Source organism: Entamoeba histolytica, genomic scaffold (assembly GCF_000208925.1).
Source record: "Entamoeba histolytica HM-1:IMSS scf_1104750518365 genomic scaffold, whole genome shotgun sequence".
NCBI lineage: Eukaryota > Evosea > Mastigamoebida > Endamoebidae > Entamoeba > Entamoeba histolytica.
Window position 1 is genome coordinate 44557 of NW_001914918.1, and position 27982 is coordinate 72538.

The following is a 27982-nucleotide window of genomic DNA, read 5'->3' on the forward strand; positions in this document are numbered from 1 at the left end:
TAAAAGATTGAAAAGAGATGAAAAGAGAAGAAGAAACAAGGAGTAGAAAACAAATAAGAAAAGCAACCAAACAAGTAATGTTAAAATCATTGGATAATGTTCTTTGTACTGAAGAAATTATTTGTTTTAGTCACAAAGAAAAAAAAATGAACTAAGTAAAAAAATAAAGAAAATAATTAATGAGTGAAGAACAGCACAAAAAACAAGAAATAGGGATAATACAAGATATAGAAGAAAAGAAAGAACAAGAAACAAAAATAGGAGAAGATAAAGAAGAGCAAGAAGAAGAAAAGAAAGTAAAAGACATAGAAGAAAAGAAAGAGGAATTTGATAGAAAAGAATATTACAAGAAGAAAAACAGTGAAACCGTCATTTGTCCATTTAATAAAGAACATATAATAAAAAAAAGAAGATATTTAAGACATATTAAAGGATGTCCAAATAACCCAGCAAGAAAATCAACATATGGGAAAAAATATATAATAGAAAATATTAATCGACCAATAATTAAAGAAAGCATTACAAAAGAAGTTGAGATAAAACGACTACTTCCGTTTTTAGAAGATAAATTTATTGAGAAAGGAATTGATAATAATAGAAAAGGAAGTGTATTTATTCGATGTGAATGTAATAAAATCAAACTTAGTCAATTTGGAGAGGAAGAAATTAAAATAATGAAAGAAAGAGTTAAAATTATTTATGAATATATGGAGAAAAAATATACGGATATTTTTAAAGGAATAAGAAATAATAAAGGAGAAGAAGAAATTGTTGAAGAGAAAGAAATAGAAAAGATTGAAATGCCAGAAGGATGGGAGTTTCAATCTGAAAAACATAGTAAACAATGTATATCAATACTAAAACATTTAATAGATAAAGAAATAATAATAAATTCAGGAGATAAGAAACAAAATATTGTAGAAAGTGGAGCAGGAAGTGGAATGTTATCAGCATACTATTCCATACTTCCACATTCCAATAATACAAGAATATATCTTATAGACAGAATGACAGGATTAAGAAAAAAATATGATAGATTTAGTAAAAGAACTGGAGACCAAATAACAAGAATTGCAGCAGATTTAAGTGATATTGACATTAATGAATTAATTGATGAAACAGAAATTGACGATCAAATTAAAACACAAGAAAATTCTACTACTATTATTGGGAAACATTTATGTGGATCAGCTACTGATATGGCATTAAGAATGGGAATTTCATTAACAAAAACAAAAAGATTACGAGGAATAGGGATTGCGTTATGTTGTCATTTTAAAGGAGATGGACATGACGATTGTACTATTGATTTCTTTAATGCATTAGGTGTAAGAATTGCTGAATTAACTCTTATTCATCGGATGGCTGCTTGGGGTGTTTCTTTAAATGACTGTAATGATAAAAGTAAAGATACTGATAATGATAAAAAAGTAGTTGGTCAAATGTGTCGAACCATACTTAATGTGGCTAGAGTTATCTGGCTAAAAAATCAACAATTTATTGGTGATGCTGGACTTGTAAAATATTGTAAGAAAACAAGTTCATTAGAAAATGTATTGTTATGGGCAAAATCAAAATATGATTAATCTGGTTTGAGTTTTATCTTAACTAATACTTTTTTATTTTACTTCTTAATTAAGTATTGAGTAGCTTTATTAATTTTTTGTTTCTTCCTTTGTGAATAATATTTTCTTTTATTTCTTTTTTTTCTATTAATGAATTAGTAAGAACAGTAATGTACTACTGTACCAGAGAAAGTGAAATTGGAGATAACATATTAGAGAGATGGTACAGTAAGAAGGGAATATGGAATATAATTAAAAAACGATAATTCATAAAATCCCAGAAACAAAAATAGAAGAAATAATAAATGAAGGGATAGAAAAGAAAAAAGAAAAAGAAGTAGTAGTAGAAATAAAAAATTATTGACAAATACATCAAAATATAGAAGTGTCATCAAATTAGTAGACACTTTAGAAGATAGTTTGAGTCAAAAGGAGTAGATAAAACTACTACAGTGAAAGCATGGAAGTCAATCAATATTAAGAAAAATTCATTTCTCCAATTAACTAAAATGAAAGATGGAGCAATATTTTGTTTGTATAGAAAATCAAAAATAATGAAAAATGAAAGATTGAAATACTCCACACTTTGTAAAGACAAGATAACAACAGTAGAACACATCATACTATCTTGTATTTATCATAAAAAATCACAAATGGAGAAATATGACAATATAGGCATTATAATATTGATTAATAAGAAAATATACAAGAAATAAACAAAAAAAGTTCAAGTTATTGTGATTAAAAGCATAATTGAATCATGGGATATTATTTCTGTCACACTCAAACAAATATAATTGACTTTTTTTTAATATTAATATTGTTTTTGACAAAACAATGAATAAGATAAACAAATTATTCATTACTTAATTCATTTATTTGTTTATGCTTTATTTTTTATTTTCTTCTATTCATTATCTTCTTTTATTTCTCTTTCATCTTTTCTTTTTTTGACTTATTTCTTTGTTTCATCACAACTTCTTATTTGTTAAACTGTAATGTGTAAATAGATGCCAAAACGAGAAATCACATCAAATAAAATGAAAAGGAAAGAGAATAGTTTTGTTGTGAATAAAATGAATAAATCAACTTATTTCAAAAGTGAAAACAATCACATATCATCAGAACTTCATCATATCCTGTCATGCAGCAGTCTAAACAATACCAACTCTGTGAGACTATCGTCCAATATGTAGTAGGTCTTTTATTTTCTTCAACTCACTTACTTGTTATTATCACTATCCAAAACTCACAAAAAGCATTAACCAGTAAGGAAATAGCCCAACGCCTATGCTTACCTCGCCGAGTTGTTCGTCCACTCATTTCAGACTTGGTTAGGGATAGTATCATCAAACAAAAAGTAGAAGGTGTTTGTTATTACTTTATAGACTATTTCAAAACCATAAGGGATATAGTTGGGTCTTATCTCATCCTTACTAACTTACCTGAAAATGAATCATCAACCTCACTCTTAAAATGTTCGAATATTTTTTGTGGATGGAGTGGCATTTCTGGATTAAAAAGATAGTTGTGTATAAATGGTGCTTTGTATTTAATTTTTGTGAAAACTTTATTTTCAGGATTTGAGGAAGGAAAGTTAGTAGAAAAAGTTTGTAAAAGAGGGATGGAAATCTTTAAAATTACAAAAAAATTAGTTAAAAGGATTTTTTTTAATAAATAAAAAATTTTGTGGTGTCGACAACAGATAAGATAGTAATTTTTTTCGCAATTAGTCTTGTTTTACATTTAACAATAGTTTATTATTATTAAATTTAAAATGGTTTAATCATTTTTTCGAAATTTTGGTATCTAAATTAAGAACAACGACAAACAAAAAAATCCAAATTTTCACACTTGTTGTTTTACGTCAAAAGTTGAAGAGAAATACCAAAAAGAGATAATACAAGATTAAAGAGAAGATTAGAAAAGAAAAGAAAATGATGACTAGTAAAGAGGAAAAAAAATCAATAAAACTCTGAAGGGAAAGATTTGTGATTGTAGAAAATAAACTGAAATGGAAGATTTGAGCAGAAAAAAGAAAAAACAGAAGGATAGAACTTGAAAGTCATTATGTCCCTTCACTGTTGTCAATTAAATTCATCAGAAAGTGTGTATCAAATATCTCCAAGCCAAACCTTATCTCCAATGAGAAAAAAAAGAAAACAATATACAATTACAAAAAAGAGAGAAGTTTGGACACATGAAGAACATGCCTTATTTGTTGAAGGACTTTCTTTGTACCACAAAGATTGGAAACGAATAGAGGGACATGTTAAAACTAAGACAGTAGTTCAAATTAGAAGTCATGCTCAAAAATATTTCTTAAAACAAGTAAAACAAAATAACAGTAATTCTTCTTCTCGTAGTATCTCTCCAAATTCTTCTGAATTTCCTCATGACAAAAGTCCATCAATAAAAAGAAGAAATTCACTTTCTGCATTTTCACCTGCTGCTCCAAGTGAATTTACTGTAACTTCATTTTCAGAGAATAATTCTCCAAAGATGAGCTTATCACCAATGAATGAAGAACATTCAACTACAATCTTCCATCCAATTTATACTGATTAAATATGTTTCTCTCTTTTCATGAATTTCTTATTTTATACCTCAAAAAATTATTAACCAATAAAATGATTGATTTAAGGAAATTAATTAGAGTTTAAGTTTATTAAAAAATTAGGGGGGTTGTTCATAAAGGTTTTAATTGATATGACAATAAACCACACATCTCTTAGTTCTTTGCTTATACTGAATCAATCAAATAATTGTTGTATAAATGAAATTATTTTTAACAAAAATAGTTCTGTTCAAACCAGTTACTATCAATTGATAATTCAATTCAAGTAAGTCCTATAGAAATTGCAAATTATCAATACTATCTTTCTCATGAAATAATTGATTCACATCAACTTAATATGGAATCTTTTCTCACTCCAAATTAAAATAAAGCAAAATAATCAATACCCCCTTATATTTAATTCATTTCTCATTCTTCTTCTTTAACATAATAACAAACTTTCCACACCTTTATTGACTTACAATATTCTCATGTTAATGAGATGTTTGTTCAAAACGATTAAAAAAATGAAAGAATGACTATTTTGTTTGGTTTATTACCCATTTATTGTTTAATACGTTGAATCCCTGTTTTTTTTTTCTATTAAAGAAAAGTAAATAAAACAAGCATTCATGCATTAGGAATAATAAGTCTTTCTGGATTTATTTTGGAAGTTGGTTCATTTAATTTATTAATTTTTAATATTAATTTATAACTATTGTATTATATAAACATAGTTTTTAATTAAAAGAAATAAACCTGAACTTAGAAGTGTATTTATTTATGAACGAAAATAAATCAAAAGAGGAGTGGAGTGTTTTTATTAGGGGGATAAGTCCAATGATTGAAAAAGATGATTTAAAAGATTTTTTGATTGAATTTGGTAAAATTACTTCATTACTTTTGTATGAAAGAAAAAGTTGTCCAACACAAAAATATGCTATTGTCTTATTTAAATCAAAAGAGCAAGCAGAAAAGTGTATAAATGAAATTGATGGTAAGTCACTCTTAGGTCATCGTTTAGAAGCTGATTTCGTTTTTATGAATCATTAAAATGTTTTATATTCCATTTTTTTGGTTAAGCTGAATAGAAGGAAAAGAGAATATAATAATGAACTAAAAAAATGAAATGAATTTGATTTACTTTTTCTTCATCATTTCACTTGGTCAATGTCTTAGGAAAGAAGAAAGAATTGAAGGAACAATAATTGTCTCATCCAAATGGAATGAAGAAATAAAACAACTTCTTCAAACGTCTTCATTTGAGATAGGAATACAAAATAATGAACAATGTATCCAAGAACTTAAAAATATTAAGAAATATCTCTCAACTCAAAACGAAACACTCATTTCGTTTCAAGAAATTAAAGAGGAACCTCTTAACACCATAATTAACCAAAACAAAGGAATAAAAGAAATTATTGAACGTTTTACTTCAAATGTTACATTCTCTTCTTTAAAACAATTAATCTTCTCACAAAAAAGATTTAAAGAGAAAGCAGAATTACAACAATTTTATTTATTTTTAATCCAGTCAATTCTTCCTAGAGAAGATATTATTAAATACCTTAGTCCTTTTATTCAATATTTTAAAGAAATTACATTTTTATGTAAGGATATATATTGTTCATTGTCAAATAAAAAGAACAATCACTTTGTCATTGCAAACGAAGAGATAATTTTGTTTCTTCAATTACTCCTTGAAAAAGAACAATTAGAATTTCCAACACCAACAACTTATCTTGAATTTATTATTACCAAAAGAGAAAATATTTCATTTATTAAAGTAAAGATGAACAACTCTCTTATTCTTATTGGTCCCAATCATCAACGCTCTTATGAACTTACTTATTTTCTTCAATTAATTGAATAGCATTTTTTAATTAAATTATGTGACTTACACTTAGGACAAATTCTATATTTATTAGTAAAAAAAACTAAAAAAAAATTAAAGAAAAAAGATAATTGATTCATCTGAGATGGACCAACAACAGAACCTAATCAAACAACTAATAGAAGAAAAAATAACTATTCCAACACGAGAAAATTATATAATCCAAATTCAAAAAATGAGAAGGGCAGTAATGACACAAGACATGCCAATAGATGACCAATGTGAAAAGATTTCTACAAGAGGAAAAGTATGGAAAATTTTATTAGGTATTTATAAGATTGATTCATTTGAATATTGTGATTCTGGAAAAACTGATGATGCGAAATGGGAAAATATTTTTAAGGATTATAGTAGAACTTTTAGACATGATGATATTTATGAACAACGTAAATGTAGTGATAAAATAGTTCGACTATTAAATCATGTATGTGCAGCGATAGGGAGTGAGGATGTTACTTATCTTCAAGGGATGAATTTAATTGCAGGAATGTTTCTTGCAGTTATGCCAGAATTAGATTCATATTATTGTACAAAAAAGATGATTTTACAATTATTACCAACGTATTATGGTAAAAATGGTAAATATTATGGAGTTTGGTGGGGTTGTAAGTTAGTATTTGATTGTATGAAATATATTGATCCAATTCTTTATTCACATTTCTATTCTTCTAGAAGTAATCCAATTGTTCTTATGCCTTGTTTTAATGGGCTTAGTTCAAATACTTCTCCTTTAAATGAAGCTTTAATTCTTTGGGATTATTATTTTGCAAAAGGTTGTTTTAATGTTGTTTATATAACTTTAGCACAATTAGTTTCTTGTAGAAAAATTCTTCTTCAAGTTTCTAATCCATCAGCAATACTCAAAGACTTACCTTCTTTACAAGCTAAAAAATTAATTTTATTAGCAGAATCATTTAGTCAAGCCATTCCTTGTGACTTACAAAAATTAGTTAAACAACATACTGTTTCATTGGACTTAAATCCTTTTAAAGATTGGAAAGAAATTACTTCTGAAGAACAATGTTTCAAGAAGTTTTTTGAATAAATATTAAATTTTTTTTATTACATTCTATTCTTATTTTTTGAGTTGATGTAATAAATTTGAAAGATTCTTTGACAATCGTATTATCATCTTTTTATTTTCTGTTTCTCTTTCTTTTGTTGTTTCATTAATACATCTATCAATAAAATGTGATGATCCAACAATAAACATATTGTTTGAACAAAACCAATGATTGATTGTATCATATACATAAACTGAACCTCCTTTACATGGTACAACAACTGCAACTCCTACCTTTCTTTCTAATTGGGTTGAAAGAATTAATCCACAAAGATTCATCACTCCTTTTACTTCTATTGGAACATCATAAAAATAGGTTGGACTTCCAATTACTATTTCATCAGATTCTTTCATTTTTTTAATAAGTTCATTAACTAAAGGATTTCCTTGTAAACATGTTTTACTCTTTTTACATGTTTGATATGCTTTACATGGTTTTATTTCTTTGCCTCCTAATTGGAAAAATGTTGTTATAATATCTTCTTTTTCTAATTCTTGTTTTATCAAATTAAGCATTAAAAAAGTTGTTCCATTTAATCGAGGACTTCCATTAATAATAAGAACTTTAGGTAAGTTTAGTCTTTCGTTCATATAACCTTTAATGAATAAGTTAAAAAGATGATTAAGAAGTAGAACCCAAACAAAAAGATTTGATTAAACATAAAAATAAAAATAGAAATAAGTAACAACAAACGAAAAAACTAGTAATTCTAACTGAAAAATTTTAAAAATAGGTCAACTAGAACTAATAAAAAAATAAGAACTTAGAAAAAGAAAATGATGTTGTATCTTCTTTTCATTTGTTATGGTTTAGCAGCTGGATTAGAGAAGGTTGACTTTACATTAAATGATAAAGAATATGTTATTATTGATGTTCAGCACAATAATATTCCACAATATATCTCTAATGTTTATGCTTATAGAAGTAAGTCATCAGGAAATTCAATTACAATTGTAGTTGATGGAGAAAAAGAAACAAAAAAATACCAATATCAAACCAGTGAATTAAAACGTTTGCAAATTGGATTTGCAAAGAATAATATGTATGTTTTAAATAATGGAAATGTTGATGTTTTTGATCTTAATTCTACTATTTCTGGAGTAATTTCACATAGTTATCCATTAAGTAATATTGATTCATATTCACCAATGACTGTTATTACAAAAGAATTTGTTTCATATAAACCAGAAGTATTTATTGTTCTTTGTCAAAATAATGGATTAACAGTATTTAATGAAAGCTTTAATGTAGTAGATTCTACTAAACATCCATGTGGTAATTTTTCATCATATGGATATTCTTATTTAATGGTTAGAGGAGGAGGAGATGTAGAATTATATACTTTAAATCAAGGAGGTAAATTATCATTTTATACTAATTTTGAAATTAAAGACAGTAGTTCAATTACTTTTAATTATGATATGTCTATTATTAATGAATATGATGTTGTTTATAGTGTCATTTCTGATAAAAATAAAATTCAAGTAAATTCACCTAACAACTATGCTTATCCAACATTCATTGATAATGTATTTATTAATCCAAAACAATTTGTTAATCCAATTAATACTCAATATGTTCCTATGATGTCAACTTATAATAGTTTCTTGGTTATTGGTGGATTTGGTTATTCTGTTGGAAGTATTCAAAGAGGAGGTGCAGTTTCAGTATATTTTGATAATTATTTAGTTAGTACAAAAGACAGATTTAAATTAATATATAGTTTAGTTTCAAATAGTTCATATGATTATATGGGATATTCTGTTGCTATGGATTCAAAAACACTTTATTATGGTGGTAAAACAAATATTCTTCTTAATGGAAGTGCTACTACAGTAAAAGTTGATGTATCAAAAATTACTGCTCAATATTGTACAGGAACATTATGTTATTGTGCTCCAGGATATTATTATAATTCTTATATGAAAACATGTTTAAAACAAATTGGTGGTGTTTCATCAATTATTATTGCTGTTATTTGTATTTTTATTCTTATTTTAATTATTGCTTTGATTAGTGTTTTATATAAAAAATGGAGTAGAAAACATGCTAAAAGCTTCACTATTGATGGTCAATCTTATCCTTTTACTCCTTTAGAAGAACTTCCATTTACATTCTCTACTGAAGTATTAACATTTGGTTATGAAGATGGTAATAAAGCTCCAATTAATCGTACATTAGAACAAAGTCTTACAATCACAAATAACTCTACTGTTAATAAACAATTTGATATTTCATTACCAACAAGTTACAAATTTAATATTCAAACTAATGTTAATAATATGTCTATTAATGCTGGAGAACAAGGAACTGTTAGGTTCACTATTACTTTCCTTTGTACCTGTTCATGTAATGATGATGATATTATTGCATTTGCTATTACAGAAGAAGGAAATGAAGAACCTAAATTTGTTTATGTTACAATTAATGTATCAACAGAAGAGAGTGTATTTATTGATTACAAAGATGTTCTTATAAGTAAAAAAATTGATAATGGTCCTAATTCAGAGACTTTATTAATTAACTATAAAGATAAATCATATGCAATGAAAAAGTTTACTACTGAATTTAATGAAGAATTAATGAATGTTTTTAGAAATAAAATTAATTCATTAATTAAACTAGAAAATGAATATTTATTACCAATATCTTTTGCTTGTATCGCTCCACAAAATAATTGTCTTATTAATGAATATTCTATCATAGGTAATTTAAAAAATATTTATTCAATGAAAGAATCTCCTAAACAATTAATTTGGAGATGTTTACTTAATGCTGCACAAGGTATTCAATATCTTCATCAAAGAGATATTATTCATAGAGATATTAAACCAGAAAATATTATCATTTTTTCTACTGATTATTCAATGAAAATATGTGCTAAATTAACTGACTATGATTTACCAAATGAATTAATTGGAAGTAAACAAGCAGCTCAATTAAATCAACAAATTGGACAAGAAATTTATTTTGCTCCTGAAGGAATTAATAATAAAGAAATAACTTCAGCTTACGATATTTATTCATTAGCAATTGTTATTGTAGAAGCTTTTGATAGAAAATGTCCATATTCTATGTTAGGAAGTTCTTGGGAAGTTCTTGAATTTGTTAATAAAGGAAAGAGAGTTGAAATATCAAATAATATTCCACCAACTACTGCTTCAATCATTCCTAAAATGTGGGATCAAAGTCCTGAAAAGAGATGTAAAATCAATGAAGTTATTGACACATTAATGAATAGTGAAAAAGAATTAGAAGAAAGTCAACAAACAATGATTGATATGTCAAATGATATTGTTGGTTCTTTACTTGGAGATGAAAATACAACTCCATTACAACCTATTCCAACTACTTCTGTTACTCTTACTAATGAACCAGAAAAAGTGCCAAGTCCAACTCTCATTGAAACAAGTGAAGCAAATGCTGCTGATGATTTAGCTGCTTCACTTCTCGACTCACTTTAAAAGAGGTTTATTTAAAGTAAATTACTTTCAAAAAATAAAAGTATTTTTTAAGGTGTTTTTCTTTTTTTTTTCTTTTTATTAAAAATGAACCAAATGAATTAATAATGATAGTCATCTCTTCTATCTCTCCTGTCATCTAATCTTCTTTGTTCTCTTGAATAAATATATTCATAAGAACCATCTGACTTTACATGTACTGTTGGAGGAATATGTTTTACTGGTATTTTACAAATACCATTTTCATTATCAAAGATTGATTGTTTCATCCAATATTCCATTCCCCAATATGCTTCTCTATTATCCTTTCCTTCAAACCCTTTTTTAAAATGTACCATAATTCCTTCAGCAGTCTTTCTATCAGCAATATAAACAACTTCAATTTTGTATGCTGGTAAATATGACTCACAGATATATTTTGGAATATAATTTGATAAAAAGTCTTTTTGTTGTTGTTGGTCTGGTGGAATGTTTGTAAAAATAATTACATTTGATTTTACTAAATGATAAATACTTTCATTTTCTTCTTAAGTTTTTGTTAACAAACATTCTACATATCCACTTTTATCGGTTATTTGATTTCTAAAATCTCGTGATGAAAGTGGTGGAGGTGGTTGTTCTCTTACAACTGGAGCTGCATATCTTGCCCCTGTTGGATAATTATTATAATTATTATTTTGTGGCATTTGTTGATGCCTATACATATATTGATGATTAGAATATGGTTCTTGAGGTGCTTTTGGTGGTGGATAATTTGATGGATTGTGGAAATAACCTCCTTGCATATTTGTTTGATTATTGTTTTTCACTTTTCTTTGTTTTAACTTTTTTTATTCTTTTTTTTTGTTTTATATACCACTCTTTTATTACTTAATGAAAAAGAACTTAAAAGTACATTTGTCATGACTGAACGTATTAATTGTCAAATTCCATTATTTGCATTAACTCGAGATAATACAAATTACTTTGCTGCAGGTGGAGGTGGAAGTTGTAAAAGTGGTATTAAAAATGGTATAATGAAGATTCCACAACTTGGAGGAAAACCAAAGTTTTATGATACAGGAGATTCATCAATTTCATGTATCATTTCTATTAAAGACCCAAAAGAAACAGATAAAAGACTTATTATTTATTCTGCTAATGAATATATTTATATTGCTAATGAAGAATTAGAAATTCAAAATAAGTTACAAGGATTAGAAGTAGAAAATGCTGAAGATGAGATGATTGAAGTTAAAGTTATGAAATATACAAAAAAAACACAATCATTGTTTGTTGGATGGAGTAATGGTGTTATTCAAAAATATCATCTAGAGAATAAAAAATTAGAATTAGTTAAATTATTACAAAAAGAAACAGGGAAAGATGTTAATGGTATGTGTATTTCAGCTCATAAGAATAGATTATTTGTTACGTCTCATAATAGAAAATTAACTGTTTATGATACTGATTCAGGTGAGGTGTTAAAAAGTATTTATCCTGAAGATTTAAATAAAAAATGGGATAATGCACTTTTCTGGGGTTGTATAATTAGTTATAATGGAGATGAAGCAATTCTTGGACTAATGAAAAAATCCAATCCATCATATTTACTTGTTCTTGACTCATACACATTTACATTAAAAAAAACTTTATACTTATGTAAATCTCAAATTTCTTCTCCAATTGCTACTGAACGAGCAAGAACATTAGCTAGTGTAGGATGTTCAGATGGAACAGTAGTTGTAATTTCTTTATTAAATTATAAGGTATTATCTATCAAAAAACATCATTCATTTGTTATTCCTGCTACAACTATTGATTTTAAACAAACAGTAGCAACAGTTTCTTTAGATTATAATTTTGTTGTAACACCAATAACAAATAAACCATGTTTGTATTTTTTTTTTCTTTCTTTTTTTAAATATGACTTACCTTTTAGATGGATTTATCATTTTGGGAATTATTATATTGTTTTTGGCATGTTGTGCTTTTTACTATATGAAGTTGCACATTAACTAACACAATAATTCACTTAATTTGTGTTATTCTTTTTTCTTTTTCTTTTGAACTTGAAAATAATTTCTCTTCTTAAAAAAATAATACTTAAAATTATAATTAAACTAGTTAATAGATCTAGAAAAAGAAGATTATCCTTAATGGCACAACAAAAGGTCAAAACCCAACAAACAGGTATTCAAAGTAAATTAGGAACTCACTTTCAAACCATCTTTCTTCCAACACTACAACTTATTACACGACCACAAACAAATGACTTACTTAAAAATTATCAAGATTTTACAACAGAAACATTACTTAAAACACTTCCCTTAAATCACCCAAAGAAAAAAATTATAGTTTGTGATAGACACTCTTTTATGATGATGGAACTTATTGGTGGTCAATACCTTCAAGATGATAATTACAATATTACTGATATGATATGCTATGAAGATTATAATGTTGAAAGTTTCACACGAGCATTTTTTAGAAAGACATTAGCATATTTTGTTATTGTTGAATCAACAATAGAAGCAGCAACTCATGCATTAAACTTTATGAATAAATCCTTGGAGAAATTTAATGAAATAGCAAATGATTCATATGTAATGACACCAGAAAATTTTTTCTTTTTCAGAATGCCTAAATTTACACCATTTGATGGTAAATTATTGGATCCTTTTAAGACATCATTTAGATTAGGTAAAATAGATATTCCTGTTGCAGTTATTCAAGATGATGTCTTCAGTTTACAAGATGATAATGCATTTGTACGATTATTTGGTGAACGAGATGTTGGAATATTGAATGAAATTTATTCATCATTAAATACATTCCAAAAACGATTTGGTTATTTTCCAAAGGTATTTAGTCGTGGACAATACTCACATCAACTTGCTGAGATGATGAATATTAAACGACCAAATAATGAATTTAATAAAGAAGTAGATTTTGTTTATATTGTTGATAGAACATTTGATTTATTAACTCCTGAATTAATTGCTAATAATTATGAATCATTAATTGATGAAGTATATGGAATAAATGATGATTGTACTACTGTTAATGTAAATTTAAGTATATATGATAAAGTTTTTGGAAGTTCAAAAGACTCAGATGTTGCTTATAAAGTACTTAGTGAAAAGAAAAATGCATTTATTACATTACATGGTAATTGGTATAATGAAATTAGTAAAGCTAATTTCAATGATATTCGAACAGTATTAAATGATAAAATTAAAGCAACAAAAGAGTTACAAGAACTTACTCAACAAGAAAAATCTATTTCTAAGAAATTAGAAATGACAACACATTTTAATATGTGTTTAGCATTTGCTACAATACATCCACAAATTCATCAATCAATTATTTCATATGTTAATACTTATGATAATTTAGAATTACAAGAAAAACAATTCCAATTTTTTGATTATGTATTTTCTTCAGCTAAACAAATTGCTGGATTATTTAAACAAGACCTTGCTGGTCCAATAGAAGAATTATTATTACTTGGAAAACATGAAGAAGCATTAAAACAATTAGCAATATTATGTGCTGGGTATGATGGTATTAAACCTGATTTATATGATGAAATAAAGAAGTTCTTTATTCAATATTGTGGAATTGAAGAATTAAACATTTGGTCAAAAATGGAAATGGCTGGAATATTAAAGAAAACAGGAGAGAAATCAAGAACCTTTACTGCTTTAAATTCAGCATTAAAATTATATGAAAAAGAAAATGGGTCAAGTTTTTATGGAGGTTATACTCCATTAATAGTAAAGTCATTAGAAAATATTATTTGTCCTCAAGAAACTGAAGAGTCTTCTAATCAAAAAGGTGTTCTTGGAGCTGCATTAAAAGGAGTTAGTAAATTAACTTCTAAAAATTTAAATGATATTTTAACAGAAGAAGAACAAATGAAAATCACTAATATTAAAGAAACAATTGAAGGAGGTTCAAAGAAAATTGTTGTATTTGTTGTTGGAGGAATTACATTTGGTGAAATTGCTAGTTTAAGAAGTTTATCACAAAAACTTGGAAGGCCAATAATTATTGGTTCAACTCATATTATTCGTAAGAATAATTCTATGATTAACCAATTCATTCAATCAGCTGAAAAAGAAATGAGAATATTCAATTGAAATTAAAAATTTTTCACACAAATAAAGTGTTGTTTTAGGGTTTTTTTTTAATAATAAACTAAACTTAAAAATAAGAAGCAAATTTTAAATGTCATTTGAACCATCACATCAATTTCAAAGAATTCTTCATAATGGAAATAGAAATGAGACATTATCTAATGGTATTCATACATCAAAATATACAATTTATAGTTTTATTCCATATTTTTTATATGAACAATTTAGAAAATTAGCAAATGTTTATTTCTTGTTTATTTCTTGTTTACAATTAATTCCAGGACTATCACCAACAGGGAGATATACTACTTTATTTCCTCTTTGTGTTGTGTTAATATTTTCTGGGATAAAAGAGATTTATGAAGACCTTAGAAGACATAGAGATGATCAAAGAGAAAATAACAGAACAACACTGAGAAAAATTACAAATAATGAGGTCATTGAAATAAAATGGAAAGACGTTGCTGTTGGAGATCATTTAATTATTAAAAAAGAAGAAACTATTCCATGTGATGGTATTGTAATATCAAGTAGTAATAAAAATGGTGAATTATTTGTAGAAACAAGTCAATTAGATGGAGAAACTAATTTAAAGAGTAAATATTGTTGTAGTATATTTAAAGAATCAAAAGAGTTAGATGAAAAAATAGATATTTATTATAATGATCCTTCTTTAGAATTAACTAAGTTTGAAGGAATGGTTGTTAATAAGTTTAATGATGTAGAACGGTTAAATGAAAAACAATGTTTATTAAGAGGAAGTAAATTAAAAAGAGTAGCTGAAATTGAAATGATTTGTTTGTATGTAGGAAGTGAAACAAAACAAATATTAAATGGAAAAGATGCTACTTTAAAAAGATCAAGAATGGAATTACAAACAAATAAACTTGTTTTAGTAATGTTTACTTTAGCAATTATATTATCAAGTATTAGTACAATTGGGTTTTTTAAATGGAATTGGGAATTTGAATTATGGTATCTTAATGATGATGGAACGAATGATAAATTGTCATACTTTTGGATATTTTTTACATTTATAATTCTTTATAATAATCTTGTACCAATTTCATTATATGTGTGTCTTGAAATTATTAAATTAATTCAAGCATTCTTTATTGAAAATGATGAAGATATTAAACATTCAGTAAATGCAAGATGTAGAAATACAAATTTAGTTGAAGAACTTGGAACAGTTAAATTTATATTTGCTGATAAAACAGGAACATTAACAAAAAATGAAATGAGATTTAAGAAATGCTTTATTGATGGTAATGAATTTACTACTTCATTTTCTTTTGATAATGCTAATCAAAAAGAACAATGGTTCTTAAGATGTTTATCAACATGTCATACAGCTGATAAAACTGATAAAGGATATAGTGCTTCATCAGCTGATGAAGAAATATTAGTTAATGTCGCAAAAGAATTTGGAATAGAATTTAAAGAAAGAACTTCAGAAGAAATAATAACAAGTGAAGGAATATTTAAATATTATATAATTCCATTTAGTTCTGAAAGAAAAAGAATGTCAGTTGTATTAATACAGAACGATAAAGGATGGATATTTATGAAAGGAGCTAATGGAATTGTTCAAAGAAATTGCCAAGACAAAAATGAAAAAATTGAAAAGAAATGTAAAGAATATGCAGAAGAAGGTTTGAGAATATTAGTTATTGCTGGTAGAGAATTAAAGAAAGAAGAAATACAAAATATTAATAAAATTAATGAAACTGGAAAAATGGAAAGTTTAGAAAAGGAATTAATAATATTAGGATGTACTGCTGTTGAAGATGAACTACAAGAAGGAGTTATAGAAAGTATTGAAATATTAAAGAAAGCAGGAATTGTTATTAGTATGCTTACTGGTGATATGAAAGAAACAGCTATTACAATTGCAAGAAATGCACATATACTAAGTAAGAAAGAAGAAGAAAATGAATTTATAATAAGTGGAAAGGAAATGAGTTTAATGCTTAAGAATAATAAAGAAGAAATTATTAAAAAAATAATTTCATCTTCTGGGGTTTGTGTATATAGGTGTACGCCTAATGATAAATCTAATGTTGTTAATGTTATTAATAATTATCTTCATCAACAAGAAACAATGATTTCTACATTAAGTATTGGAGATGGTTGTAATGATGTTTCTATGATTAGAACAGCAAATGTTGGAATAGGAATTACAGGTAAAGAAGGAATGTCAGCTGCAAGAGCAGCTGATTTTTCCATTGAAAAATTTAGAGATATTGTTAAGTTATTATTAGTTCATGGAAGGTATTCATTTAATAGAATTGGGATATTTACATCACACACATTATATAGGAGTATATTATTATTTATTACACAATTTTATTTTGCATTCTTTTCTGGGTTTTCAGGAACTTCTATATACGAAAGATGGAGTTTGGTAATGTTTAATATTTTATTTTCAATATTATTACCAATGGTTGTTGCTACATTTGATAAAGACTATACTTCATATGAATTAATAAGTAGACCGGAATTATATTTAACTGTAAATTCTATATATACTTTAAAAACAGTATTATTATGGTTTATTGACGGAGTAATAGAATCAATGATAATATTCTTTTGTGGAAAATATTTATTAAGTGGAGATATTGGGTTTGGAGAGATTGGGATGGATGGACTTGGATTTACTATTTATGGTGCTATTGTTATAGTCTCATGTTTTCATCTTGCAACACATTCTCATACTTTTGTATGGCCATTTTATATATCAATGATTTTATCAATATTATTATTCTTTGGGTGGTATGTTTTTTATGGATTTGTTGGTGGCTTTAAGTTTATTTCTATGGGAGAATCTGTGTATATGTTGGCATTCAATCTTTGTTCTTTACCACGATTCTGGATTGTTTTATTATATATTATTTGTGTTCCATTAGTTAAACCAACTTTTCTTCGTTGTCTTGAAGATATTAAAAAACAAAATGAAGAAATAAAATTCCTTAATGCTCAAATTATGACACTTTTCATGAAAATATCTTCTCAATTCTATAAGGTTAAAGAAGATTAGAAAAGTTATATCACAACACTTTTCTTTTTTTTTGTTTTGGAGTCATATTATGAATAACAAGTTTAATCGTTACAAACAATACTAATAAAATAAGTATTACGTAATGAATAATAATATTATTAGATTCAAATTTGTTATTCTTGGAAGAAAATATTGGAAAATAATTTAAAAAAATGATTAGTGGTATTTTTAGTGTTATTGAATTAATTCGATTGTTCTACTTTGGTTTAATATTCATATTTCTTTTGTAGAACTTTCATCTCAATTTAGAGAAATAAAATAAATACTATTTATCATAAAGAATATTATATTTTTATTATTTGTTACTTTTCATGAAAAAAAATTTATTTATTATTCATAAAATAATATTCAATTAAACTGAAAAAAAATGCAAACTTCAACTCTTTCTTCAAAAGCATTTTTTTTATGTTTGGATAACTTGAAAACAGAGAAAAATACTATATTTCTAATAAATTAATAATAAAAAAAAAATTTGTATTTAGAAAAAACAAAAAGAAAAAAATAAATATTATCAACCAACTTTGAATGAAAAATCTTAATAAAAGATATTTGTTTTATGATAAAAAAATCAGGACATTTAAGAAATTTACAAGTAAGAAATTTCAAAGTTTGAACAGTGGAATTAAGAAAAGTTAGTGAGAACTAAATCATTGTAAGGAAGTAGTATCTATCATTAAGTTAAATGGATTTATCAGGTTTTGGAACAACCATTATTGAAGAGTCTTTTTCAGAAGATGATAAAGAATTAACCAACGAAGAAGAAAGTAATAATATGACTTTCACAAAAACTGGTTTACAACAACTAAATAGTGCTTATCAAGAATGTTATTTCCAATACCAAATTGGTTCTACAACAACTAAACAACAACTAAAACCTATTTTAATAGAACTACATCATCTTATTCAAAAATCATTCTCTTTATTAAATTAATTTGTATTTGTTAACCACAAATTTTATGGAGTAGTACATGCTTTAATTTATTTGTTGATTACTCAATATTCTTTTTCTTTGTTTTTAATTAATTTTCATAATAATTAGATTCTGTTCCAATTCAGAACATACAACAATTATTATTGTAATGGTTATTGAGTGTGTCATTGTGTAGTGAAAAGAAAAGTAACTACAACATAGAGGCTCAACATCATATAAAAGAATGAATGTCAATACCATTAAATGGCATAACAATAACAATATGAATGACAAAAATAAAAAAGCAATTAATTAAATATTAATAGAACTAGCTTCTATTCTTCCTGGCTCAGGGGAGACTAATCCTGTCTCTTCGTCTTCTTCTTCTTGTAGCTATGTGGAGTATGTTTGGTTGTGATCTCCGCAGTATTCCATGACATCCATCATGTTTTTTATTACAATGTTTTTTACTTCTTTTTTGATGTCAATCTCATTTTTTATTTCTTTAATTAATTTATTACTTTCTTTATTCATTAATCCATTTATTGATATTACTACTGGATTTATTTTGACATCTTTTAATTTTTCTATTTTCATTAGCCTATTCTTTAATTCCTTATACTTATTTCTTTTCTTCAAATAGGCTTAATTAATATTGTGATCAGCCACAATAGTCATATCAAATAATAAACAAGTTTTATTCTTTTTATCTAATACATATATCTGGTATTTTGTGATATTGTCCATCACTTTTATGCATTATTTGTTTGTTAAATATCATAGTGATGTCTTTATATTGGAACATTGTTTCATATGGAGGTTTTTTATATTGATTATTTCATGTATATTTTCTTATTAATCAATATTATAATACCTATATTGTCATGTTTTTCCATTTGTGATTTTTTATGATAAATACAAGATAGTAGAATGTGTTCTACTGTAGCTATCTTGTCTTTACATAGTGGGCAGTATTTCAGTCTTTCATTTTTCATTATTTTTGCTTTTTTATACCCACAAAATATTGCTCCATCTTGCATTTTAGTTAATTGAAGGAATGCATTCTTTTTAATATTGATGGACTTCCATGCTTTCACTGTAGTAGTTTAATCTACTCATTTTGACTCAAACTATCTTCTGAAATATCCACTTATTTGATGACATTTCCATTTTTTGATGTATTGTCAATAATTTTTTTATTTCTACTACTACTTCTTTTTCTTTTTTCTTTTCAATAAATTCATTTATTATTTCTTCTATTTTTGTTTCATTTATTTTATGAATTAATGTTTTTTAATTCTATTCCATATTCCCTTCTTACTGTACCATCTATCTAATATGTTATCTCCAATTTCACTTTCTCTGGTACAGTAGTACATCACTGTTCTTAGTAATTCAATAACACATTCTTCATTTATGTTTATTAATCCTTCACCCATTTCTTCTAGAGGGACATACAACCTATCTTTGGAGTTTCCGGCACCAATGTATTTTGCCTTTCTTAAGTATTTTCTTATCTCCAAATCAATTTTATCTAAGTGATTTTCCAATTTACAGCTGATACTGAATATCTGAAGATAGGGATTACTTCATTGTTTATTCTAGTAATATATCTTCTATTACTACTTTCATCAGTGTTTATTTCTTCCATCTTCTGATTCATTTTTTCTTTGATGGATTTACAATTGAAGGTATCATCAATTTCGTCGGACTGCCATATTCCTAAGTATTTATACAAGTCCTCACCTTCAATTACGGGGATGTTTTGCATTCCATTTGGTATTTCTTTAATGTTTTTTAATACCATTCCTGACTTTTTCTCATTCATTTCCATCCCTATTCCACTTATTATTTCCTTAATTTCGTTGTGGATCATTCCCATTTCTTCACTATTTTCTGTCATTATTCTCAAATCATCCATATATAATGTGTGATTTGATTTTGGGAATTTCTCTTCGATGATTTGAGAAATTACATTCATCTGAATGATGAAGAGTAGATTTGATAAGGAATCACCTTGTAAAATTCCTCTATTTAATTTAATATTACCTAGATATTCATTAAATTTATAACCGATGAATATCTTCCATCTAGTCATCATACTTTCAATAATGTCAATGATGACAAACTCATAATTAAAATACTTTAATGATTCAATTACCCATTTGTGGTTTACTGTGTCATATGCTTTTTTAATGTCATAATATGACTTCACATATTTTGGGTATTTCTATTCTTTTTGCTGCTTTAACATATAACTATTAATTATTCCTTCTTTAGCAGCTAAAGATTGTAATTTACATCCCAGTTGATTTTTACTAATTTTCAATGATTCATTATTCATGTTAAGTCTTCTGTGAATCTTTTCTTTTAATATTGAGGTAAATACTTTCATAATTACATTTGTACAACTGATATGATAATAATTAGTGACATTATTCATATCACTTTGTGGATTAATAAAGTTCTTCCACTTATCATGTCTAATTTGATGTTTTCAGGGAAGTTCAACCATTCATTAAAGATACTGAGAATGATTTCTCTTGATGATGACATCATTTTCCAATAATACAAATATATTGTGTCTATTCCTGGTGCTTTCCAGTTACTTATTCTCATTATACTTGAATTTAATTCATTTATTGTTATAATGACATTATCATAATTTCTATATCTTTTATTCCACGAGGTGATTTGTTTTATTTTCCAATTTTCTTTATTTAATATCACATGTGTTTCATATAACGATTTCCAATATTCTAAAGTAATATCGTTATTTGGGTATATTTCATTTTTTGTTTCTTCCTTATTCTAATTTTCTTGTTAGAATCAAACATGATTTTATTTGTATTGATTCTGACCCTTTCTTCCTTATTAAATTTAATTCTTTCTTTTATCATTCTCATCATATATTTTAGGTATTTTATTCTTTCTAGTGCTTTAACTTTTATTCCTTCTTCATCATGTTCATTTAATTTCATGTTGCACTTTATTCTGTACAATTTCATTGACTAAATCTTCTATTCTGTTAATTTTCTTTATATTTCTTTTATTTCATCAAATTTATCTCTTATTATTTTATTTTGGAGATAGAGGTGAATAGTCATTGAAATATTCATATCATCTTGCAGATCCTGCATTCTGCTTCCTGACCATACCCATCTATTATTAATTTCCGTTATTAATTCGTCAGCTTCTTTTCTTTTCCAGTAGTAATTAATGTTTGTACATTTTTCTATTTTCATTTCTTTCATTTTATTGATGAGAGTGTTAAGGTATTATTCATCAATTTCTGTAGAGTTATTCTTTAATATGATGTTTTTTATTATTGAATCACACTCTACTCTTCCTTCTATTATATCATTTACTTTCATTTTAATGTACCGTTTAATGTTTTCTTTTATTTTATGTGACATTTTTTAATATATTTAATATATTCATTTTCATTATTTACATTGATGTTTATTGCTTTTATTATACTTTCTATTTGTTCATTTCTTATTTTCTTGTATAATTTCTTATTTAACCAATTAATTGCAAAACAATACAATACTTCAATTAAAATTCTATTTCTTTGTTTTGTTGTATTTCTTGTCTGATTATCATCTCTTGTTTTTGACAATCAGTGCTTTCCTCTTCGATTTCCACTTCTGTCTTTTTCATAGGAGTAATTTCGTTCATCTTCATCGTTCCTGATGATGTTTTCCTCAATACTGGTTGTGCATTTATCACAAGCGGCATCGTTTTCTTCTTCTCTAGTTCCTTCTGTGAGATAAAATTTTCAATATCATCTTGTTGTTTTGATATTATTTGTTTTTGTGCTTCATTTTCTTTTTGTGTATTATCTAATTCTTCTCTTGTTATTTCTGCAATTTCTTGACTTATTATTGCTGCTTGTTGAATTTCAGAGATTTGTTTTTCTTTATCTCTTAGTTCACTTTTCAGCTTCTCAACTTTCTTCTCTAGTACTTCTGCTTTTTCCTCTAACACACTATTCTTCTTCTCCAGTATTTCTCCTTTTTTCTTCAGCTCTTCTGTTTTCTCCTTTTGTTCATCCTTTTCCTTCTGTAACTTCCCTTTAGTGGATTTTAGACTTCGAATGGTTTCTTCTTTGTTATTCATTTCCATGATTTTCCTTCCTTCTATCTCATTTATTTCACCTTGTAATTTTATGTTTTCTTCTGTTAGTTTTTCATTTTCTTTCTTCTTTTCATTATAATTCGTTTGAACTTTCTTGATTTCTTTTTTCATATTTTCTATTTCTTTCTCAAATTCTTTTCTGACTATTTCTTTTGCTTTTTCTATCATTTATTCTGAGATGGCTTGTTCTTCTTCCTTTCTTTTTGCTTGATATCCTTTAATTTCTTCTTCTAATCTTTTAATCTGTTTTTGAAGTATTTTAATTTCTTCTTTTTCTTTATAATTTTCCTCTTCATTCTTTGTTTCTTCTTCGTTTTCTTCTTGTGTTTTTCTTTCTTTTTCTGTTTCATTTATTATTTTAGCCATTTTACAATTTTTTGTAATTCTTTGATTGGATTTCTACTTTTGATTTCTGTTTCGATTGCTTGGATGTCTTCTTCTTCCCATCCTTTTGTTCTTTCCTTAAATTCTTCTTGCATTTTTCCAATTCTCTTTTTCTTTCTAATTGAATATACTTCTTGGAGAATGTCATACCATCTTTTCCTTTTACCTTCGTATTTTTTAAGTATTTCTGAATATTCTCCTTTTTCCCATTTACTTGTTATTCCTTTTATTCTTTCATGTATCTCTTTTATTGTTAGCCATATATGTCTATTGTTTGTATATTCATTATTATTCCAGTATTTATCCTGTTTCTTATTCGTTCTTCTTTGTCTTTGTTGTTTTTTAACACCCTTTTCTCTTAGTATTTCATTTATCATAATTGTGATATCTTTTATTATAATTGGAATATCTTTTATTGTTGTTATTGACATTAAACCTTGTATTTCTATGTCTTGTTTGGTTTTCTTTGCAAGACGACAAGGCATTACTCCATAACAATGGCAATAAAAGTTGTTGTATATCTTGCATTGGAAAAGGATCTCTTTGAAATGATAATAATAAATAAGAAAGAATGATTCTTTGTTGTATTTTCAAATTAATTAATAACCAATATTAATATATAATGAAATGAATATTAATGAGAATAATTCAATTTAAATAAAATGAAATATGAATAATGATAAATAATCCGTGTTTCAATGAATAAAATATTATTTAATTTTCATATTTCATAAATTAATTAATTATTTCATTTATTATTCATTTTATTTAAATTATTATTTATTTAAAATATAAACTATCATATTTTATATTAACTTATTGAAAATAAATTCAAATAAAAATTCATTTAGTTTATTTAATGTTTTTAAATTACTTCATTAAATTGTATTGTATAAATATAACCTTATTGTCTTTTTGATGACGTTCAATAATTATACATATTTATTATCTTTTAAACGTTTCTTCTTTATGATAAATATTACTGATAAAATATTTTCTAGTTCCTTTTTATCAATAAATTCAACACCTTCTTTTATAAACACAAATATTTTGGTAATTTTATTTTCTATTTATTTCTTTCACTTCTTTCTTCTTGTTGTTAATTTTTAAGAAGAATAATTTATTTAGTCTCAATTCTTTCAATTTCACAATCATTATAACTGATTTATTCTATATATTTCATTCTTTTATTTCTTTGCAATTTCTTTATTTTTATTTATTTGGGTATGCTTTTCTTATTTAATGTTTTGTTCTTTTCTATCTTTTTCTTCAGTAATACTATGATAATCAGCATCTCTTTTTTCATTTTTCTACATTAATTGGTATTAATGACATTGCAAATATAATCAACATTATAATTGCATTTTATCTTTATATATTATCAGAACAAGATGAAATTTTTGATTCATTAAATTATATTAGAAATTTATTATTTTCCAGTTATTCTAATAAAAAATTCCAACAACTTTTTGTGTTATTTATTTACTTTTATTTTCTTCTTTTCTTCATGAACTTCTTTATAAATATAACATTAGTATTTAATCAACACGATACAAACATGTCTTTAAATGTCTAATATTGGAAAAGGCATTCTATATCATTTTATTCATTGTTATATTATTTTATGAAAACCTTGATTGAAATTCAAAACAATATTAATTATTTAAAATTCTTTTTATTCTTTTTTTTAATATATTCAACACTATTATTCTCACATGAACAATAGGTTAAAAATTATTAAACCTTAATTTAATTTATTTAGTATAATCAACACTATTTATTCATATATTTTCTATTCTTCTGTGTCTTGTAACACATATGCATCAATAATAAATATATCTCATTTATCCCTTTCTCATTACGTTCATTTCGTTTCTTTAGTTTCTGTTTTTGTGTCATTATTTTCTTTCAAAACATTCTTCTTCATTTTGAATTTACAATATATAATTTTCAACCACTTATATTTCAAATGATAAATAATTTAATTTATTTAATATTCATTGATTGTTGTTAGTTGATAGTCGTTTTAAATAACAATTAAACATGTCAATTATTTATCAATTTGAAGAATTGAAGTTATTTATTTAATATTAAAAATATTTCATTTGAAATAAATAACTACAATTTTACATTTTTTTAAAATACCCTTCACATTATATTTTTATTTAAATGAAAAACAACAAAATATTTTAAAAATAAAATATTTTTATCGAATGTTACATAACCATTATTTTAATTATTTTATTATTACATAATTTCTATTATTATTGTTTTTATTTAATTTTACATAAAAATGTATTTTTGAAATAAAAGGAAATAGAAAATATTTAAAAATAAATGAATAAATTTATCGTTAATTTAACATAACGTGATGTTTTTGTTTAATGGTTTGAAATACAAACATCATTAAATAAAAATAAATTTGTAATGTTATGATTGAATAAAAAAATGCATAAATAATTTTACACTAATTTTTGAAATATATTTATTTATTCTAATTTTTAATTTCTATTAAACAATTATTTTTATTTAATCACAATGATTATATTTTTATTCATGGATTATCAATTAGAATGATGATAATGTTATTAAATAATCAAAATAAAAGAATGAAATATGAATAAGGTATTTATTATTTTATCTTCAATAAACAAAAAGAAGTGTTTACAATATTGATGTTTTTCTCATATTAAATATTTTAATTATTAAAATATTGATTATTTCTATTATGTTATTTAATGTAATTTTATCATTTTCATTTCATTTTTATTCCATATGTATTTATAATAATTATATCATTTCTTTTCTCTTTTATTTCTTATTCTTATTTTATTATCTTATTTTTGTTTATCATTTATTATCTTTATTAATTTAATTGTTAGAATTAATTGTTGATAAAACATGAAAATTCAAATCACAAACGATGAAATAATAAAAATAAAACAGAATTGATTTTTCTTCTCTTCATTTTTTTTTGTTGTTTTTAAAAAAATAAAAAAATACTAAAAATAAAATAAACTAATTATAGAAAATAACAATATTATAATTTTATTATTATTATATTATTAATATTATTATATATTTATTGTTATTGTAAAAATGATAAAAATAACATTTATTTAAAATAGACTAGTGATAAAAATAATAATTTATTTGATGTGTTAATAACGTGTAATAACTATTTAAACATCCATATTTTGAACTTATAAATATCAAATTAAATTAAAATGTATAAGGTGTATATTAAACAACTAGAAGAATTGACAGAAAAAAGAATAAACAATATACTATTTGATTCAGATAAAGATAATTGGAATAAAAACACATCAGTATTTAATCAAAAAATAATGAATAAAGAACATATAATAATTATTATTGAAGATGAAGATGGAAATAAATTTGGAGGATATGTTAATTCTAAAATTGATAAAGTTGATGATTATATATATGATTCAAAATCATTTTTATTTTCATTAGAATCAAATGGAAGAATTGAAGGAATGAAGAAATTTGATATTAAAGAACCACAACATGCATTTATTTTATTTAATCAATCAGATAATTATTTGTTTGGATTTGGATGTTATGGTGATATTGCTGTTTATAAAGAAAATAATAAAACAAAATCATCTTGTTTTCAACGTTCATTTGAATATGAAGGAATATTAAATGCACTTTGTGGAAAACAACATCCAGAAGGTTTCACACCAAAACGAATCATAGTAATTGAAATGAAATGATTCAATCTTGAATAAATGAAAATGAAATAAAAAAGAATAAAAACAAATCAATGAAGAAGATGAACATTTTGTTCATCTGCCAATGAATGAAATGGTGAATTAAAAATGGACATAATTCAATGTTGATTTATTTTATTTCATTTAATGAAATATTCATACACAATGATGGTGTTTTTAATAAATAAGAAAAGAAATAAAAATAAGATAAAATGAATAAACAATTTATTTGTATTATTTCATTGAATTAATTCATTATGAATCAAATGAATAAGATAATAGAAATAATAATAAACAAATAAAGAAATGATAAAATACATCAACATATTTATGTTATTTCTTATTCTTTATTCATTCTTATTTTCTATTTAAACAATAATAAACAAAACATAATAAGAAAGATAAATAAGAATAACACAACATAAAATAAATAATAATAATAAAATATACAACAAACAAGAAATAACAAATGATAAAAGATGAACTAAATAAAATAACAAAAAGAATAAAGAAAATAGAATGAAATGGAAAGAAATAGAATAAATTCAGTGATGTTTAGAAAAGAGGAAAAGACAAAAAGAAGAAATGAATGATGATTATAAAAGATAAAAATAAAATAATAAATATAAAATCAAAACTAAAATAACATAATAATATAATAACAATATCATTGATTTTATCTTATTTTATTCTTATTTTATTTATCTTCTTTCATTATTTTTATTCTTCTATTTTATTAAATGAAAATGAATGAGAAATGAATAATGAAAATCAGAAACAACACACAAACATTAATACAAAATCAAATAATGAAATATCAAATAATAATTGATTATGATGAAGTAATTTAATAAGAAATATAATAAATAATAACAGAAAGAATGAAATAAAATAATATGAAATAATAATAATAAAAGAAAATGATATAAATGATATTAACAATAAATGAAATTATATATAACAATATAATAATAATGAAATAATCATTCATTAAATAAGAAATAAATGATAAATCAATGAGAATAAGTGAAGGATGAAAAATAAAAGGAGATCAATTCAATTTGATTTAAATAAAAGAATGAAGAATA

At 24.6% G+C, this 27982-nt stretch overlaps 9 protein-coding genes across 9 annotated transcripts, besides 3 other annotated features; 7 read left to right on the plus strand and 2 right to left on the minus strand.

Annotated features, from left to right (window-relative positions):
* Positions 1-179: 179 nt before the first annotated feature.
* Positions 180-1586, plus strand: EHI_135140 (uncharacterized protein; the record flags this gene model as incomplete). The annotated part of the gene is made up of 1 exon (XM_646561.1): positions 180-1586. One exon carries the CDS (start codon positions 180-182, stop codon positions 1584-1586), a length of 1407 nt encoding a protein of 468 aa, XP_651653.1.
* A 124-nt stretch (positions 1587-1710) lies between these two features.
* Positions 1711-2285: a repeat region.
* A 1350-nt stretch (positions 2286-3635) lies between these two features.
* EHI_135150 (Myb family DNA-binding protein, SHAQKYF family) lies at positions 3636-4133 on the plus strand (the record flags this gene model as incomplete). The annotated part of the gene is made up of 1 exon (XM_644662.1): positions 3636-4133. One exon carries the CDS (start codon positions 3636-3638, stop codon positions 4131-4133), a length of 498 nt encoding a protein of 165 aa, XP_649754.1.
* A 1118-nt stretch (positions 4134-5251) lies between these two features.
* EHI_135160 (uncharacterized protein) lies at positions 5252-5995 on the plus strand (the record flags this gene model as incomplete). The annotated part of the gene is made up of 1 exon (XM_644660.1): positions 5252-5995. One exon carries the CDS (start codon positions 5252-5254, stop codon positions 5993-5995), a length of 744 nt encoding a protein of 247 aa, XP_649752.1.
* A 196-nt stretch (positions 5996-6191) lies between these two features.
* EHI_135170 (TBC domain containing protein) lies at positions 6192-7061 on the plus strand (the record flags this gene model as incomplete). Its single annotated transcript, XM_644659.2, has 1 exon — positions 6192-7061. The coding sequence occupies one exon, from the start codon at positions 6192-6194 to the stop codon at positions 7059-7061; it is 870 nt and encodes a 289-aa protein (XP_649751.2).
* Positions 7062-7091: 30 nt separating this feature from the next.
* EHI_135180 (iron-sulfur flavoprotein, putative) lies at positions 7092-7670 on the minus strand (the record flags this gene model as incomplete). Its single annotated transcript, XM_644658.1, has 1 exon — positions 7092-7670. One exon carries the CDS (start codon positions 7668-7670, stop codon positions 7092-7094), a length of 579 nt encoding a protein of 192 aa, XP_649750.1.
* A 186-nt stretch (positions 7671-7856) lies between these two features.
* On the plus strand, positions 7857-10544 carry EHI_135190 (protein kinase, putative; the record flags this gene model as incomplete). Its single annotated transcript, XM_644657.1, has 1 exon — positions 7857-10544. The coding sequence occupies one exon, from the start codon at positions 7857-7859 to the stop codon at positions 10542-10544; it is 2688 nt and encodes an 895-aa protein (XP_649749.1).
* Positions 10545-10642: 98 nt separating this feature from the next.
* EHI_135200 (uncharacterized protein) lies at positions 10643-11326 on the minus strand (the record flags this gene model as incomplete). The annotated part of the gene is made up of 2 exons (XM_644656.1): positions 10643-11040; positions 11089-11326. The coding sequence occupies 2 exons, from the start codon at positions 11324-11326 to the stop codon at positions 10643-10645; spliced, it is 636 nt and encodes a 211-aa protein (XP_649748.1).
* Positions 11327-11443: 117 nt separating this feature from the next.
* On the plus strand, positions 11444-14665 carry EHI_135210 (vacular protein sorting 33A, putative; the record flags this gene model as incomplete). The annotated part of the gene is made up of 2 exons (XM_644654.2): positions 11444-12413; positions 12648-14665. The coding sequence occupies 2 exons, from the start codon at positions 11444-11446 to the stop codon at positions 14663-14665; spliced, it is 2988 nt and encodes a 995-aa protein (XP_649746.2).
* Positions 14666-14753: 88 nt separating this feature from the next.
* Positions 14754-17702, plus strand: EHI_135220 (phospholipid-transporting P-type ATPase, putative; the record flags this gene model as incomplete). Its single annotated transcript, XM_644653.1, has 1 exon — positions 14754-17702. One exon carries the CDS (start codon positions 14754-14756, stop codon positions 17700-17702), a length of 2949 nt encoding a protein of 982 aa, XP_649745.1.
* A 1230-nt stretch (positions 17703-18932) lies between these two features.
* Positions 18933-23698: a repeat region.
* Positions 23699-24864: 1166 nt separating this feature from the next.
* Positions 24865-24912: a repeat region.
* Positions 24913-27982: the final 3070 nt, after the last annotated feature.